Below are 20,136 nucleotides of genomic sequence, written 5' to 3' on the forward strand. Positions count from 1 at the left end.
TTGTTGTTGCAAAATTGAGTTTTACGATTTTTGGGTGTGAGGGACACTTTTGAGACTACTACTACATACAAAAAGTAACTGCTTAATTAAGGCCAAAAATTCTAAATAATGTTAATTTGTTTTTCTAAATAGAAAAATAGTTATTTTTATACATTCAAAAAATGATGCCAACATAAATTTTTCTTGCAATATTGAGACAACTGGGGCACAAATTAGAGGTCTAATCAAAGAAGGACATGCTTAAATTTTCCTAGAAACAACCCCATACTATTCACTGAAAAGCATATCACTCTATCAACAAGGCTGTAATAAGAACTAAATGCCTGATTGAATAAATAGAAAAATTAACCTTTTGTAAAACTACAGAGAATGAAGCATATAAAGGAAAATAAATAAATATATTTGTGAAATGTATTCATTATCATTCATATCTATAAACACAAATACTGTAAATAATGTCTAACAGGTTCACAATCCTCTAATGAGGCTCAACTTAGTTCTTCACTTTAAGATTCAAATACAGCAAAAGGAGGACCAAAGAAAGACAGAAATGAGAAGAAAAAGAGGAGGCAGGGATACTAAGGTTCCCCCTGATAACCATATTTGTCCTTAAGCCAAGGAAAAGAGGCATACCTAGAAAGGGGATCTCCAGTTCCAAACTTACCTGTGCATACTCTCTTTCAATAGCAGCCCTCTTCTGACTGAATGTCCTAAAAATACAAACAAAAATTATCAAAAGCATAACAATAATTTCATATGAATTTATCAACACACCTTCAAATATTGCCTGGTAAGATGTGTGAGGGAATACTGCTACCAGTATGGTCACTGCAGTTACACCTTCTACATGCAAAGCCCAGCTCTACCATTTACTAGACTGATCTTGGACCAAATCATTGGACTGATCTGTGTCTCAGTTTCCCCTTGATAAAATGTGGATAATAACAGCACTCACTTCATAGGGATATTTTAAAATTTAGTTATCTGATACATATAATGTACTCAAAATAGTGTCTAGGACACGTAAACTCTATATAAATGTTAGCTATTATTATAAGAATGACTTAGTAGGTACTGAAAATGTTTACTGAACATTCAACCAAGGGAACTACAGAAAACAAAATGAAAAACAAATTTTGATCAGTTTCTCAACATAAAAAAAAAATGGTCAAATCTACTCCTTTATTCTAGTTTTTCACAAGAGTTACAAAACAAAGTACAAAATTACTACACGTTGTAAGATGGAAGCATAATTTCCATACATGCATAATTTCACAGATTCTAATATTCATACTTCTCATGTATTAATATTTATAACGGGCATAGTGGAAAGCACCTGAAAAGTCTTGACTACTTGAGAGGTTGAGGTTGTAGGTTCACTTGAGCTCAAGAGTTTGAAGACAGACTGGGCAACAAAGTGAAATCCTGTCTCTTAAAAGAATTTTTTTTAAATTTATAATCTAATATTGGGATTTCTCTTTTAATTATGAATGGCAGCGTTTCTTCTGTTTTAGTGGTATATTACAACAGTGCACTTTACAAACTGAGGCCTTGAAGGATAAAAAATATGATAATATTGATCATTTACTTTGAATATTCTGAGTTTAAAGACTCCTCTGCTATGTGCCAGGGACCTGTGCTGTTAAAATTGCTACATCCAATGAAACACACACATGCACACACTCACTTCAATTTCAACTCAAATTAATGAATATACTTTTAATTGTAGGAGTCAGAACCTAAATAAAATATAGAAAAGTATAAGATAAAATATAAAATACTAAGACTGGCTAATTAGCAAATTTTGCTCTATACATAAAAGCTCTCAAAGAAGACACCAAAACAAATAATCTTTGTTGCACTAAGGCAGGGATATAAGCGTAAGGAGTGGAAAGAAAGAATAAAAGAACAAAAGAGAGAGTGATAGCTGGAACAGAAAAAAAGTCAAAACACCACTCGAAAAATTATTTCAATATACCAAAATGACTGTTAAGAAATATAACTATTCAAGACCTTTTTAGATTTGTTTTGAGTGAATAACCAATTTCTTAACATTAAAAATAACAAAAGGAAAAAGTCTCCCCTTAACCAAACCTAAGGACTCATGAATTTTTATTATTAATTATCATTAATAATAGCAGGATATGGTGACACAAGTCTGTAACCCTAGCTACTCAGGAGAATTCCAAGTTTGAGGACAGTCTCAGCAATTTAGCAAAAATTCTGTCTCAAAACGACACAACAACAACAAAAAAAGGGCTGGGGATGCAGCTCAGTGGTAGAGAGCCTGTGGGTTCAATCCCCAGTATCATAAATAAATAAATAACCAACCAATAATTTAAAAAACAGTAAGATTCTACATGATAAATGTCTCCAGTGCACTCAAGAGTTAAGCAAGGGAAGAGGACTCTGGAAAGATGGTAGACGAGGAAGCACCAACAATCTGTATCCCCACTAGACAATGGCACTGGCAGAACCTGTCTCATGTAACCATTTTGGAACTCTGGAGTCATTAGAAGGTGTGCAACTTTCAGGGACAGGCTGAGTTGATAAACTGTGATTAATTTCATCCAATTTCAACTCGAAGCACAGTAGGAGCTACCACCTTCCACCCCTATGAATTCGGCAGGCAGCTACGCATATGTTCCTGGAGCAGACTGCAAACACCTACCATTGACCAGATGGACAAAAAAGACCCCTCCTTAAAATATTGAGGATCTGTGCTCTGATCACAGATTGCTATTCTGATCACAGAGGTGCAAACAGAGAGCAGCACCATTGCTGAATCTCCTTCAAACAGATGCCAAGTCTGTCTCCTTTTAGCTAAAGTGACTTCCAGAAAATTTAAAGTGTCAGTTTCTTTTCTTTCCTTGTTTTCTCTTTTTCCCCCTTCAGGAGCCAGATACTGAAGGATGGAACATTCGAAAGCAACTAATATCCAGGGAAAATCAGAAACTCACTATACATGCCAAGGCAAGGTACATGCGTTCAGAAAAGACTTGAGAAGACTTCACAGATGGCTTTGTGCCACACAGTATCAGCTCAACTTCTGGAGGGACTAGAGACTAAGGTCAGCAAGGTAAGTAGTCAAAGTCTAGGAGACCGAACCCTAATATAAACCTCACACACCATGGCTCAGATAAGCTTCTCTAACTGGCAATACCCTGCACATACTGTCATGCATTGTTGCTGGAGAAGTAAGCACTGTGTCAAGTCTACTGCAAGAGGACAACTGGAATTTGTGACTGGAACTCTCTTAGACCCTACCCAAGGCACCTTTTCCCTTGGCTAATTTTAAACAGGATCCTTTTGCTAAAATAAGACAAAACTGAGTAAATTTTCCCTGAGCTCTGAGAGTATAAGCAAAATTATCAAATCTAAGGATAATCTCGAGGCTTCCAAACTTGTAAGATATGTCAGAAGTAAAAGCACTAAGAGAGACTCCAAACCTGCAGCTGGTATCGGAGTAGTGAAGGTGTAGACTTAGGGACTACCAAACTTACAGTTGGTGTCAGAATTGAGTACTCCCTAACTCTGTAATGAGTCCATTTAACTTCATCATCAAGATAAAAAGAACATCTAAGAATGTTCAAATTATAAGTGGTGGCAGTAGATATGAGGTATCAATAATCATAGTAATAAATATTAAAAATAAACATATCCTCCAAAATGACTAAAATTCAAGATAATAACTAAAAATCAGTGAAGATAAAGAGCAATGAAACTCTAACAAGTTACTGATAGGAATGTAAAATGGCAAAACCACTTTGGGGGAAAGTCTGGCACTTCTTATATAATTAAACCTATTTATTTTGCTACTGTGAACTAAACACAGAAGTGCTTTAATACTAAGCCACATCCCCAGCCCTTTTTATTTTGAAATAAAATAAATAAGTTGCTCAAGACCTCACTAAATTGCTGAGGTTGGGCTCAAATTTGTGATCCTCCTGCCTCAGTTTCCTGAGTCACTGGGATTGCAGGCATGCACCACTGAATTTGGTGAACCTGAGCTATCTTGACACAGCAATTCCAGGGCTAAGTATTACTAAGAGAAATAAAAACATTATCCACACAGGCACTTGTACAAAAACATTTATAACACCTTTAATCATAAATAGTCCAGCTGTCCATCAAAGGGAATACAGATAAACAGTGATACATATTTATAAAGGAATTAAACTTGGCAATTTTTTTATCTTTTTATAGTGATGCTGGGAGTCTAAGGCAATTTCTTAAAATAAGACAACAATGAAGTTTGACATATCAATGGATTCTCCCTTCCACAGACGATTTCTCCATAGCATACAATGCTGTTTGATAATATTTTATGCACAGGAAAATTTCTCTTAAAATCTCTTAAACCCTATTGTTTCTTTATCAATTATATCAATGTATATTCTGAATTCATTATTGTGATTTCAACAATGTTCACAGCATCTTCACCAAGAGTAGATCTACCTAAGAAACTACTCTCTCTACTTGTCTGTAAGAAATAACTCATTATCTATTAAAGTTTTATGAAGAGGTCACAGTGATTTAGTCACATCTTCAGGATCACCTTATAATTCTAGCTTTCATGCTATTTCTATCACTCTTCACTTACTTCCTCTTCTCCATTCAAGGTTTGAACCCTCAAAGTCATTCATGGGGAACTGGAATCAATATCTTCCAAGTTCCTGTTATTGTGAATATTTTGACCTTCTCCCATAAATCACCAATGTTCTTAAATGACATTTAGAATGCTCAATCTTTTCCAGAAGGTTTTCAATTTACTTTGCCAAAATCCATCACAGGAATCACTGTCTATGGCACTAACAGCCTTATGAAATGCATTTCTTAAATCATAAGTCTTGAAAATTGAAATTACTCCTTGATCCATGGGCTGCAGAACAGATGTTGTTAGCAGGCATGAAAAGAACATTAACCTCGTACATGTCTACCAGAGCTCTTGGGTGACCAGAAGCATTGTCAACAAGCCGTAATACTTTCAAAGAAGTGTTTTGTTTTGTTTTTTTCTAAGCAGTAGGTCTCAACAATAGGCTTAAAATATTCAGTAAATCGTGTTATGAAAAGATGAGATGTCAACAACACTTCACTGTTCCCTTTATAAGAAAACAGGCAGAGTAGATTAGTGTAAGAGTCCCTGGATTTCCAGAATGGTAAATGAGCACTGGCTCCAAATTAAAGTCACCAGTTGCTTAGTCAGCCTGTCCTCCACAGCCAGGGATTAACTTCTCTCTCGCTATCAAAGTACTAGATAGCATCTTTTTCCAATGTAAGGCTGTTTTGTCTACATTAAAAATCTGTTGTTGAGGTGCTGGGGCATAGCAGTACCTGTAATCCCAGAAAATCAGGAGGCTGAGGCAGGAGGATCACAAGTTCCAAGTCAGCCTCAGCAACTCAGCAAGGCCCTAACCAATTGAGAGCCTGTCTCAAAATAAAAAAATTTTTAAAGGGCTGGGAATATGGCCCAGTGGTAAAGACCCTCTGGTTCAATCCTTAGTACAAAACAAAAAACAAACAAAAAAAAACCTGTTGTTTAGTGTAATTACCTTCATCAGTTATCTTTAGCTAGGTGTCCTGCATAAACTGCTACAGCTTCTGCACTGGCACCTACTGCTTCACATTGCACTTTTGTTATGGAGACAGCTTTTTTCCTTAAACCTCTTGAATCAACCTCTGTTACTTGCAAACTTTTCTTCTTCAGTCCTCACTTTTCAGCCCTCTTGAATTGAAGATAATGAGGGCCTGGCTCTTAAAGCTTTGGCTCATGGGAATGTTGTGGCTATTTTATCTTCTATTTGAATCATTAAAACTTTTTCCATATAAACAATAAGGCTGTTTCACTTCCTATCTTGTGTGTGTTCACTGGAGTAGCACTTTTCATTTCCTTCAAGAACTTTTCCTTTGCATTCACAACTTGGCTAACTATTCAGCACAAGAGACCTACTTTCTACAAGCCTATCTCAACTTTTGACATGCCTTCTTAACTAAGCTTAATCATTTCTTAATCATTTCACTTTTGATTCAGTGAGACACAGGGCTGGGGTATAGCTTAGAGGTACAATGCACAAAGCTCTGGATCTGACACCCAACACTGCAAAAAAAAAAAAAAAAGAAAGAAAGAAAGTGGAACACATGTAACTCTTCCTTTTACTTGAGGATTTAGAGGCCACTGTAGGACTAATAACTGGCTAATTTCAATATTGTTATGTCTCAGGGAATAGGGAGTCCTAAAGAGGGAGAGACATGGGGCACTGGTTGGTCAGTGGAATTGTCAGAACACACAGAGCATTTGTTTTGAGGTTCATGGCACCTCAAAACAATTGCAATAATATCAAATGACCACTATCACAGAAATAATGATAATCACGAAAAAAGTTGAAATATTTCAAGAATTACTAAAATGTGATCCAGAAACACAAAGTGAGCAAAAGATGTTAGAAATATGGCATTGACAGACTTGCTCAACGTGATTGTCACAAACTTTCAACTTGTAAAAAAAAAAAATGAAATACTCTGGGAAGTGCAATAAAACAAGGTATGCCTGGATAAAGATGAGTAAGACAAGGACACTGCTCTCAAGAGATTCATTTGCACAAGGTATAAACAGATAACAAGAGCAACAAATGTTACTATCATAAAATGATGTCATCAGGCAGGTTAGTTTTCCTATCAATAAAATGGGAATAAGAAGAATACCTACCTCAGAAAAATTATGAGAATTAAATAAGTACTTATTTATAAAGCACTTGGAAGAAACTTGGCACATGGCAAATGCTACTGAAGCATTTGTTAAATAGGTGAAAATATTATACTCATGAAGTTTATAATTATGAAGTTTAATCCAGTTTAAACATTTTCACTAAATGAACAAAGTACAAGCAACAAGATACATTTTTAAAAAGCCAAGAGCAGTGGCACACACTTGTAATCCCAGTTACTCAAGAGGCTAAAGGAGGATTACAAATTTAAGGCCAGCCTCAGCAACTTAATGAGACCCTGCCTCAAAATAAATAATAAAAAATAAAAAGAGCTGGAGATGTACCTTAGTAGAAAAGTAACCCTGGGTTCAGTTCCCAGTACTACAGGAAACAAAAAAATCATTTCAAGTACTTCTGATTTTACAGTAGAGAAAAGTGAGAAACTTCACCCCCTTCTCTCAAAAATCACCCAAAATCAACAGAGTAAGAAACTAGGAGACATATAACATATAAGTGGGAAATCTGCCAAAAGGAGAGAGAACCTGGAGAAGGAAGGAAAAGATAAGACATGAGGCTCCAAAACCCAAATGGAAAGGGGGAGTATGTTTCTTCAAACACATTTCCTAAGGTATATACAAAACTTAAGTTTAGCATTTGCAACAACAAAAACAGGGAACATGGGCTGGTACAGACAGTTTCCCTAATCATATTTTGAAGAAGTAGAGGAGGCAAAACTAAATTAGGAATCACACAAACAAGTCAGACTGGCAGAAACTGGACTGCCAGTGGGGCAAAAAGACAGTGAGAACTGGTGCTGTGAGCAACCCAGCAGCAGTCATCTTCACAGACTAGCTGAGGAGTTTAAAACTCACATGTGCAACACTGTTCATAAAGAAAATTAGAGGGGACTGGGGTTGTGGTTCAGTGGCAGAGCACTTGCTTAGCACGTGTGAGACACTGGGTTCAATCCTCAGCAGCAGCATTTAAGAACAAATAAATAAAAATATTTAAAAAAGAAAAAATCAGAGTAAAGTTAAGAAACAATAAGACAATAGAGGAAATCTGCAATATCACAGCGGTCAACTGATACCTGAACAATATGAGAAAACAAGGAAAGAAAATGCTGCAAACAAATCTAGATGTTACATCAATGAAACCCAACGACAGCATGGCAGAAGAAATGACAGAAAGGGAGTTCAGAATGTACATAATTAAAATGCTCAGGGAAGCAAATGACGAGATGCAAGAGCAAATGCAGGCACTGAATGATCGCACCAATCGACAGTTAAAAGAGCAAATACAGGAAGCAAAAGATCACTTCAATAAAGAGTTAGAGATATTGAAAAAAAACCAAACAGAAATCCTTGAAATGAAGGAAACAATAAACCAAATTAAGAACTCCATAGAAAGCATAACCAATAGAATAGAACACCTGGAAGACAGAACATCAGACATTGAAGATAAAATATTTAACCTTGAAAACAAAGTTGAACAAACAGAGAAGATGGTAAGAAATCATGAACAGAATCTCCAAGAACTATGGGATATCATGAAGAGGCCAAATTTGAGAATTATTGGAATTGAGGAAGGCTTAGAGAAACAGACCAAAGGAATGAACAATCTATTCAATGAAATACTATCAGAAAATTTCCCAAATCTGAAGAATGAAATGGAAGATCAAGTACAAGAGGCTTATAGGACTCCAAATATACAAAATTACAACAGACCCACACCAAGGCACATTATAATGAAAATGCCCAACATACAAAATAAAGACAGAATTTTAAAGGCCGCAAGAGAGAGGAATCAAATTACATTCAGGGGGAAACCAATACGGATATCAGCAGATTTTTCAATCCAGACCCTAAAAGCTAGAAGGGCCTGAAACAACATTTTTCAAGCCCTGAAAGAAAATGGATGCCAACCAAGAATCTTATACCCAGCAAAACTTAACTTCAAATTTGATGATGAAATAAAATCCTTCCATGATAAACAAAAGCTAAAAGAATTTACAAAAAGAAAGCCAGCATTACAGAACATTCTCAGCAAAATATTCCATGAGGAAGAGATGAAAAACAAAGAAACAAATCAGCAATGGGAGGAACCATCCTAAAGGAATTGTCAAATAAAGGAAGAACCAAGTCCTCTCAAAATAAATAAATAAATAAATAAATAAATAAATAAGTAAGTAAGTAAATAAAATGAACCAAATGACCGGGAATACTAATCATATCTCAATAATAACCCTGAATATTAATGGCCTGAACTCATCAATCAAAAGACATAGACTGGCAGATTGGATCAAAAAGAAAGATCCAACAATATGTTGCCTGCAAGAGACTCACCTCGTAGAAAGAGAGACACATAGACTAAAGGTGAAAGGATGGGGGAAAACATATCATGCACATGGACTCAGCAAAAAAGCTGGGGTATCCATCCTCATTACAGATAAGGTGGACTTCAAGTCAAAACTAGTCAAAAGGGATAAAGAAGGACATTACATACTGCTTAAGGGAACCATAAATCAGCAAGACATAACAATCATAAACATCTATGCCCCAAACAGTGGCTCATCCATGTATGTCAAACAAATCCTTCTCAATTTCAGAAACCAAATAGACCATAACACAATAATACTAGGTGATTTTAACACGCCTCTCTCACCACTGGACAGATCTTCCAGACAAAAATTGAACAAAGAAACCATAGATCTCAATAACACAATCAATAATTTAGACTTAACGGACATTTATAGAATATACCATCCAACCAAGAGCGAATACACTTTCTTCTCAGCAGCACATGGATCCTTCTCTAAAATAGACCATATATTATGCCACAAAGCTAATGTAAGCAAATACAAGAAGATAGAGACACTACCTTGTATTCTATCAGATCATAATGGTTTGAAGTTAGAAATAAATGAAAGAGTAAAAACAGAAGCAACTCCAACACCTGGAGATTAAACAATATGCTATTACATGATGAATGGATAACAGAAGATATTAGGAAGGAAATTAAAAAATTCCTAGAGGTAAATGAGAACAAAGAAACATCATATCAAAATCTTTGGGACACTATGAAAGCAGTACTTAGAGGGAAATTTATTTCATGGAGCGCATTCAATAAAAGAAGTAAAAATCAACAAATAAACAACCTAACACTTCAGCTCAAAGCCCTAGAAAAAGAAGAACAGACCTACACCAAAAGTAGTAGAAGACAGGAAATAGTTAAACTCAGAGCTGAAATCAACGAAATTGAAACAAAAGAAACTATACAAAAAATTGACAAAATAAATAGTTGGTTCTTTGAAAAAATAAACAAAATTGATAAACCCTTAGCCACTCTAACAAAGAGAAGACGAGAGAAAACCCAAATCACCAAAATTCGGAATGAACAAGGAAATATCACAACAGACACGATTGAAATACAAAACATAATTAGAAGCTATTTTGAAAATCTATATTCTAACCAAATAGAAAATTTCGAAGACATCAACAGGTTTCTAGAGACATATGAATTGCCTAAATTGAACGAGGAGGACATACAAAATTTAAATAGATCAATTTCAAGTAATGAAGTAGAAGAGGTCATCAAAAGCCTACCAACAAAGAAAAGTCCAGGACCAGACGGGTTCTCAGCCGAGTTCTACAAAATCTTTAAAGAAGAGCTCATTCCAATACTTCTCAAAGTATTCCATGAAATAGAAGAGGAGGGTACCCTCCCAAACTCATTCTATGAAACCAATATTACCCTGATACCCAAGCCAGACAGAGATAAATCGAGGAAAGAAAATTTCAGACCGATATCATTAATGAACATTGACGCAAAAATTCTCAATAAAATTTTAGCAAATCGCATACAAAAATATATTAAAAAGATAGTGCACCACGATCAAGTGGGTTTTATCCCAGGGATGCAAGGTTGGTTCAACATCCGGAAATCAATAAATGTAATTCACCATATCAATAGACTTAAAGTCAAGAACCACATGATTATTTCAATAGATGCAGAAAAAGCATTTGATAAAATACAACACCCCTTCATGCTCAAAACACTAGAAAAAATAGGGATAGTGGGAACATTCCTTAACATTGTAAAGGCCATCTATGCTAAGCCCATGGCTAATATCATTCTAAACGGTGAAAAACTGAAAGCATTCCTCCTAAAAACTGGAACAAGACAGGGATGCCCTCTTTCACCACTCCTATTCAATATCGTTCTTGAGACTCTAGCCAGAGCAATTAGACAGACCAAGGAAATTAAAGGAATACGAATAGGAAAAGAAGAACTCAAACTATCCCTATTTGCGGATGATATGATTATATACTTAGAGGAACCAGGAAATTCCACCAGAAAACTGTTAGAACTCATAAGTGAATTCAGTAAAGTGGCAGGTTACAAGATCAATGCTCATAAATCCAATGCATTTTTATACATAAGTGAGGAATCCTCAGAAAGAGAAATTATGAAAACCACCCCATTCACCATAGCATCGAAAAAAATAAAATACTTGGGAATCAATCTCACAAAAGAGGTAAAAGACCTCTACAATGAGAACTACAGAACACTAAAGAAAAAAATCGAAGAAAACCTTAGAAGATGGAAAGATCTCCCATGTTCTTGGATAGGCCGAATTAATATTGTCAAAATGGCCATACTACCAAAAGTGCTATACAGATTCAATGCAATCCCAATTAAAATCCCAATGACGTACCTTACAGAAATAGAGCAAGCAATCATGAAATTCATCTGGAAGAATAAGAAACCCAGAATAGCTAAAGCAATCCTTCGCAGGAAAAATGAAGCAGGGGGTATCCCAATACCCGAACTTCAACTTTATTACAAAGCAATAGTAACAAAGACGGCATGGTACTGGTACCAAAATAGACAGGTAGATCAATGGTACAGAATAGAGGACACGGACACAAACCCAAATAAATACAACTTTCTAATACTAGACAAAGGCGCCAAAAATATGCAATGGAGAAAAGATAGCCTCTTCAACAAATGGTGCTGGGAGAATTGGAAATCCATACGCAACAGAATGAAACTAAACCCATATCTCTCACCCTGCACAAAACTCAACTCAAAATGGATTAAGGACCTTGGAATCAGACCAGAGACTCTGCAGATTATAGAAGAAAAAGTAGGTCCCGATCTTCAACATGTCGGCCTAGGACCAGACTTCCTCAACAGGACTCCCATAGCACAAGAAATAAAAGCAAGAATCAATAACTGGGATAGATTCAAACTAAAAAGCTTTCTCTCAGCAAAGGAAACTATCAGTAATGTGAAGAAAGAGTCTACAGAGTGGGAGAATATCTTTGCCAATCATACTTCAGATAGAGCACTAATCTCCAGAATCTATAAAGAACTCAAAAAACTCTACACCAACAATACAAATAATCCAATCGACAAATGGGCTAAGGAAATGAACAGACCTTCACAGAAGAAGATGTACAAGCAATCAATAAACATATGAAAAAATGTTCAACATCTCTAGTAATAAGAGAAATGCAAATCAAAACCACCCTAAGATTCCATCTCACCCCAATTAGAATGGCGATTATCAAAAATACAAGCAACAGGTGTTGGCGAGGATGTGGGGAGAAAGGTACACTCATACATTGCTGATGGGGCTGCAAATTAGTGCAGCCACTCTGGAAAGCAGTGTGGACATTCCTTAGAAAACTTGGAATGGACCCTCCATTTGACCCAGCTATCCCACTCCTTGGCCTATACCCAAAGGATCTAAAATCAGCATACTACAGAGATACAGCCACATCAATGTTCATAGCTGCTCAATTCACAATAGCCAGACTATGGAACCAACCTAGATGCCCTTCAATTGACGAGTGGATAAAGAAACTGTGGTATATATACACAATGGAATATTACTCAGCCATAAAGAATGACAAAATTATGGCATTTGCAGGCAAATGGATGAAATTGGAGAATATCATGCTAAGTGAGATAAGCCAATCTCAAAAAGACAAGGGACGAATGATATCGCTAATAAGTGGAGGATGACACATAATGGGGGGGAGGGAAGGGTTAGTGTTAGGGTTAGAGTTAGGGTTAGGGAGGGGGGCAAATATGGAGGAAGAAAGTACTGTATAGAGGGTAAAGAGGGATGGGAGGGGTGGGGGAAGGGGAAAAAATAACAGAATGAATCAAACAACATTATTATATGTGGATTTATGATTACACAAATGGTATGCCTTTGCGCCATGTACAGAGAGGCAACATGTATCCCATTTGTTTACAATAAAATAAAAAAAAAATAAAAAATAAAAAAAAACTGAAACTTTTACTCTTTGAAAACATAATTAACAAAATGATAAAGAAAGCCACCAATTGGGGGAGAAATCAGAAAAAGGGCTTGTATTTGGAATATATAAAAAATTCTTAGAGCTCAATAAGTCAAACAACTCAATGTTTAAATATGGGCAAAGTATCTGAATAAACACTTCACAAAAGAAATTATCTGATGGCTCAACAACAATGGAAAGTTGTTTACCATCACTAGTCATTAGTGAAATGCAAATTAAAACAAGATATCACTGACTACCCTCTAGAATGACTAAGTTTTTAAAAACTAATAATACCAAGTGTTGATGAGGATGAGGCACAACCAGGATGCTCCTACATTCCTGACAGGAATATAAAATAGTAGAGCCACTTTGGAAAATACTTTGGCAGTTTCTTTTAAAGTTAACACAATTTTGTCAATGGACCCAGCAATCACATTCCTAGGTGTTTACCCACAAGAAATGAAAACATGTTCACACAAAGATTTACACCCAAATGTTTACAGCAGCATTATTTGTAACAGCCCAAAACTGGAAAACAACGAAATGCCCAATAACTCATGAAATAAACTGCAGGTACACTCTGCTATGGTCTGAATGTTTGCCCACTGCCCACTCCAAAACTCACTGAAATTTAAATGCTATTGTAACAGTATTAAGATGTGGGACCTTTAAGAAGCCATTAGGCCAAAAGGGCTCTGCACTCATGGACTGACTAATGCCACCATAAAAGACTGCCTAGCATGCACAGGACCTTGGTTTAATCCCCAGTACTGGGGGGTAGGGTGGGGAATGCAGATTTGGTCCCTCTCCCTTTTTGCCCTTCTACGTTTTCACCATGAAATGCCACATCAAAAGGGCCCTTACCACCATCAAAAGAGACAGCTAAAATCCTAAATTTGGCCTGAGTTAATCTGTCTGAGCCGACAGACATGCTTTTGAAAAAAGAATAAAATCCATATCCTGAGATGTGTACAGGCAAATAAAAACTATTAAAACTGACTTGTTTTACCTCACCTGGCTGTAACTGCTATTAGAACCTCTGGTAACTATACTTCTGCTCCTATTGCTCAGTTCGTACCTTTTTAATCTCTCAAGGAAGTTTCTATCTTCCAGATTACAACAAGTGCTTATTGAGGATGGCAACAAAAATTCCAAACCATCCCCACAACTGACACCACTGTCTATCTCCCTTTACACCAGTCAGGATGAGACACTTTTGATCCCTAACAAGGCAGGGTAATGGCCCCTTCCCAGTCAAAACAGCTACAGAAGACAGATCTTCAACCTTCACCAACTCTTAAGATTAAGGGATCAGGTCGGGTACAGGGGTGCACATCTATAATCCCAGCAGCTCAGAAGGCTGAGGCAGGCAGATAGTGTGTTCAAAGCCAGCCTCAGCAAAAGCAAAGCACTAAGCAACTCCCAAAAGACAGGGTCTATAAATAAAATACAAAACAGGGCTGGGAATCTGGCTCAGTGGTTAAGTGCCCCTGAGCTCAATCCCCGGTAGGAAAAAAAAAAAAAAAATAGTTAAGGGACCAAAGTCTGAGAGAGGGAAGAATGAGATAGTGATTTAGGATAAAACGAGAGATATACTGAGTCTTCAAGGAAATGCCCACAAGCCACAGAGATGCAGAAAGTACAGCTGTAAATCTTGAGCGACATGCCCTTGGCCTGCAACCTTGTAAAATGAGGGAAATGCGCAAGTGCAAGGAAAATTGGCACGAAATTGTGCAGCTCCCCTCCTACTTCCTAAATAAACCTGTTTATACCTTTGCTGGGGGAAAAGGGGCCCTTGCCAGATGCTGGCCCCTTGATCATGGACTTCCCAGGCTCCAGAAGTATGAGCTAATGTTCTTTGTAATTACTCAGTCACAGGTATTGTTAGAGCAGCACAAAATGGACTAAGACATGCTGAACTATAGAAAACCACTCAGCAAACTACTCTTTAAAAAGAATATCAATATACATGCCAAAGATAAATCTTGAAAACATACTAATAAACAAATTACACTGAGATGTCAAACACAAATTTATCTACAATATGATTATGATTCCATTTACATTAAATTCTAGGAAAGCACAACTATAACAAAGTAGATCAGTAGTTACCTGAGACTGGAACAACAAAGAACATCAAAAAAAAAAAAAAAATTCTTCGATGATGGCAATATTCTATATTGAGTGTGATAGTAATTATTCAACTACAACACACAATGTTTATTTATTTATTTAGGTAGCAGGAATTGAATGTAGGGGTGCTTAACCAATGAGTCACATTCCCCAGTCCTTTTTATTTTTTATGTTGAGACAGGGTCTTACTAAGTTGCTAAGGGATCTCACTGAGTTCCTGAGGCTGGCCTTGAACTTGCAATTCTCCTGCCTCAGCCTCCTGAGTCACTGGGATTACAGGTATGTGCCATCAGACCTACATACAGTATATAATTATTAAAATATGTCAATCTATATATAATTAAGATGGACAGATTTTACTGTATGTAAGTTATTACTCAATAAAGCTAGGAAAAAAGTAAAACAAAGTAAGTCAGGCATGGTGATGCATGCATGCAGTCCCAGCTACTGAGATCACTTGAGCCCAGGAGTTTTAGAACAGCTTAAGTAATAAAGTGAAACTGTCTCAAAAAGAGAAAAAGGAATTATTATAAAATGGTTAATACCCAAATAACAAGTAATATTCTTTAAGTACCATTACTTCTGAATCTGCAAAGCAGAAATATAAAATAATTGGTTTATCATTTCTGAAATGTTAACCTGCTTCTATTTTTATAAGATTTGATTAAGCTTACTTTAGGTATCATCTCTTAAAGAAATCATTATCTAAATCCCTACTGACCAAATATCAATCTTCCCCAATTCCCAAAGTATGTATTTGTTTTACTAACTATATTACACTGAAAACATATTCGTCTCTACCTCATACATTTTTTTAGCCCCACGTATTAAGCTTCATCAGGCACACAGAAGTTCAATTAAACATATAAAACCTATGCATAAAATATAGGTGCTGGCTGGGTTCGATAGTATATGCCTGTAATCCCAGGGTCCCAGAAGGCTAGGGAAGGAAGATCGCAAGTTCAAGGCCAACTTCAGCAATTTAGTGAGCCCCTGTCTCAAAAGGGTTTGGGATGTGGATCAGTGTTAAGCACCTGTGGGTTCAATCCCCAGTACCAAAGAAAGAAAAAGTGTGTGTGTATACACATATATACATATGTATACACATATACATATATGTATATACCCCATTTCTACCAAGTTAAAACACATTTTTTCCAAAATAAACTTAAGAAATGTCAAAAAAAGGAGCTTGTTAACATCAACATTCTTCATATCATTCTATGTTTATGCAGATGTACTTTAGAGATTTATTAAGTCAAACTACAATAAGCTAGCAGTCCTAACAGACTGTTAGGATTCTAACAGTCCTAAGAAACAAGCAAATCCTCCTCCATGGAAGGCTTGTGGTAATTTTTTTTTGTTTTGTTTTGTTTTGTTTTGTGATGGTGATACTAGGGATTGAACCCAGAGGTGCTCTGTGCCACCATACCAGCTAGGCTTTAAATTTTTTAAAAAAATAGTCCTGTATACTTTATTTTTGAAATGTCTGAAACAAGGTCCCTAAGGTCCTAGTAAATACCACTGGTACAGATGCTAAGAAAAAAAATACAAAGAAATGTTTTGTGTTATTGAACCCTTTAAAAAACTCCCAAGGACCTGACAGTCACACTTCCCCAACATGCACAGAATTCATCTTAAATGCAGGCTATAAGAATGTTGCTAGTGGCTATCAGTGTAATTCCAGTCCAGCTCTCTTGGCCTGATGCTTGGCATTAGTGAAAACACTATGTATACTTCACAACTGTAAACTGGATCTGCACCTGGTACAATCAAACAGCATACAAGGTTTTATCACTTTACTCTGCTTCTCTTTAATAGAAAAAAACAGTACAAACTTTACTAATTTAAAGCAAGAAAATTAGAGTACTCAATGGTGAAATTCAAAATTATATAACACAGTTTCATAAATTTAAACAGAATACATTTATTTGAAAGCAGTCTGGCAATGGACTGAGCCATACAGTTTGTCATGTAAAAACAGTAATGATCCCTCTGCCAGTGAAGCACTTCAGGTTTTTATTTGATAAAGGAATCCTCCCAAATGTCAGCTGCTACATCAGAACTATGCTGTTCTCAGATTTTACTCTTACAAGTGAAATTTAGAATCAGTTTGATAAATTTGATGAGAAAAATGTCTTTTGAGGTTTGTATTGGAATCACACTGAATAAGCTAGAGAATTGATACTTTAATACTAAGTCTTTTCATCCATGAACTTGGTATATATTTCTACGTTAATTCAGATTCTCTTTCATGATCTTCAGAAGGTACTTCTTAATTCTCTCCACAAAGTTTTGACACAGTTTTGATCTCGGGTGTCCTTATTATTGAGGGTGTATAATTGGGATCATTTTTCTATTACTTTTATAACAGTAATTACTAAGATATATAAGCAGCATTGGTTTTATTATAATTAACAAATTCACCAAACTCTTAGTAGTCTCACTTTGTGTTGTTGTTATTGTTGTTTGTTGGTTTTTTGTGGGTTTTTTCGTACTGAGGATTGAACCCAGGGACATTACCACTGAGCTATACCCCCAGCACTTGAGACAGGATCTCACTAAACTGCTAAAGCTGGCCTCAAATTTGTGATCCTCTTGCCTCAGCTTCCTGAATTGCTGGGATTATAGACATGTACTACTGCACCCAGCTGGTCTCACATTTTATACCTGCTCTTAGATGAATCTCCCTAGAAAATCTTACTGTTTTTAAATGATGAGAATTTTTTTTCTTGTGTCTTTTCCATCTTCTGGCATTGGGGGATGTATCAATCAAGATTCCTCAGAGTAATAGAAAAAACAGGAGAGAGAAAGACACGTAGGTAAACAGAGGCACACATAGGGATTTCTCTTAACATACTGGTTCATGCAATTTTGGGGCTAACGAGTCTGAAATTTGTAGGGCATACCAGCAAGATGGAAGCTTGGGCAGGAGGTAATGCTATCATTTTGAGGCAAAATTTCTTCTTCTTCAGAAAACTTCAGTTTTGCTCCTAAAGCCTTTCAAATAAGGCACAACATTATTGAGGGTAATTTCCTTAAAGTTAACTGGCTGCAGATATTGATCACATCCACAAAATACCTTCACAGCACCACACAAACATCTGGTTAAATAACTGAATACTGCAGCCTAGCCAAATCAACATGTAAAAGTAACATCACAGGAGGCATATTTGACTTATTCATGACTTTAATAAAAGGTCGTTGCCACTTTTTGGCTTTTTTTGGGGGGTCAGGGGGAGCTGTACTGATGATTGAACACAGGAGCACTATGCCACTGAGATACATAATCCCAGATCTTTTTGAGACAGTCTTGCTAAATTGCCCAGCTTGGCTTGAGCTTTGATCCTCCTGCCTCAGCCTCCAGAGTAGTTGGGATTACAGGCATGCACCACACACCCAGGCTAATGAGAGATATTCGAAAACATTACCATGACTGTAATGACTGCAGCAAGTTTTGATACTCTAAAACACTACATAGTAGCCTTCGATTTTTTTATTATAATCTCTTCGTATTATTTTTAAGTATAGTTATTTTTCTAATTTGTTGAACACTAAGCCCACTAATTTTCAATAGATCCCATTTTTAAACAAATTCATTAAAAACTATAAATTTCCTTTTGAATCATACCTTACACTTTTGTGCACATATGCATGTGCACCCATGTATATGTACTAGTAATCAAACCCAGAACGTGTGCATGCTAAGCACATGCTCTGCCACTGAGCTACACCCCCAGCCCTATATCCTATTAGGTCTTATTTTTATTTTTTTAACCCTACAAGTTTTGTTACTTAGAGGATTCACTGTTATTGTGTGGTGTTTAGAAAGTTTCAATTATGATTTCTACTTTAGTTTAAAAGTAGTGTTGTCTAGTTTTAGTTTCTAAATACAAACGGGTGGGAAGTTTCAACAGTTGATTGTAAAATTTTTCAAACATGTAACAAAGTATTTTACAGTTAACACCCATATAGCCACCACCTAGATTCTGCCATGAAATTTGATTACACTTGCTTAATCACATATCTATTCATTTATCCATCTCTCTAGACATCTATTAATCCATCTTATATTTAGTGCTAAGCAAATGGTAGATACTGGTACATTTCCACCCAAAATATTTCAGCATGCACAGTGTTAAATAAGGTCCAATATTTTCTTGGTCTTTTTGTATAAAACTATGCACAACTAAATTCAAAAACTTTATGTATACATTATCTGAGTTTTGACAAATGTACAGACCTGTGTAACCCAAACACTTTTAAAGATATAGAAGGACAACAACCCAGAAAGATCCCTCATGCTACTTCCCAATCGATTCCTGTCCTTAACCTCTAGGGGAAACCACAGTACTGCTTTCTTTTCCACCACAAATTAGTTTTGCCTACTCTAGAACTTAATATACATAAAATCAAACAGCATGCACTCTTTGCTACCTAGTTTCTTTCACTCAGTATGTTTCTGAGATTCACTCACATTGTTGCATATATCCTTAATTCATCTTAAATTGCTGAGTATTAGATATGAAGGCTTTTCTCTCTTGAGGGGAGAAAAAGGATATTTTTGTTGATTAATATTTTCACTGTATTGCAATTAGAGAATATTATAATGATGATGGTAAACATTTACAGAGCCCTCACCACACATGAGGCATTGTTCCGAATTCTGCTTCTCCTTAAGGATCCCTGTTATCATCTCCATTTGACAGATGATAAAATTTAAAGCAAAGAAGTTAAACAATTTAAAGTCATATAAGTAGGGAACAACCACAATTTGGCTCTGAGCCCTCCCTTAACCACATACTACACAAAAAGTATGGTACCATTTCAATGGAATTTATTGAGACTTCCTTTTATGGGCTAGTACCTGGATCAATTTTCCTACTTGTGAATTCATTTTCTCTATATCAAATGTAGAATTCTACATGTTTGTAACTAATTAAGCTTATTATATAAGTCAAATCTTCTATATACTTTGTCAG

At 36.1% G+C, this 20,136-nt stretch overlaps 1 protein-coding gene across 1 annotated transcript in view; it reads right to left on the bottom strand.

Annotated features, from left to right (window-relative positions):
- FCHSD2 (FCH and double SH3 domains 2) overlaps positions 1 to 20,136 on the bottom strand; it is a 245,161-nt gene that overhangs the window by 210,933 nt on the left and 14,092 nt on the right. The window contains 1 exon segment of the mRNA XM_079103793.1: positions 665 to 710. Within this exon segment, the coding sequence (XP_078959919.1) occupies positions 665 to 710 (46 nt within the window).

The sequence above is a fragment of the Sciurus vulgaris genome, assembly GCF_902686455.1.
Source record: "Sciurus vulgaris genome assembly, chromosome: 11".
Taxonomy (NCBI): domain Eukaryota; kingdom Metazoa; phylum Chordata; class Mammalia; order Rodentia; family Sciuridae; genus Sciurus; species Sciurus vulgaris.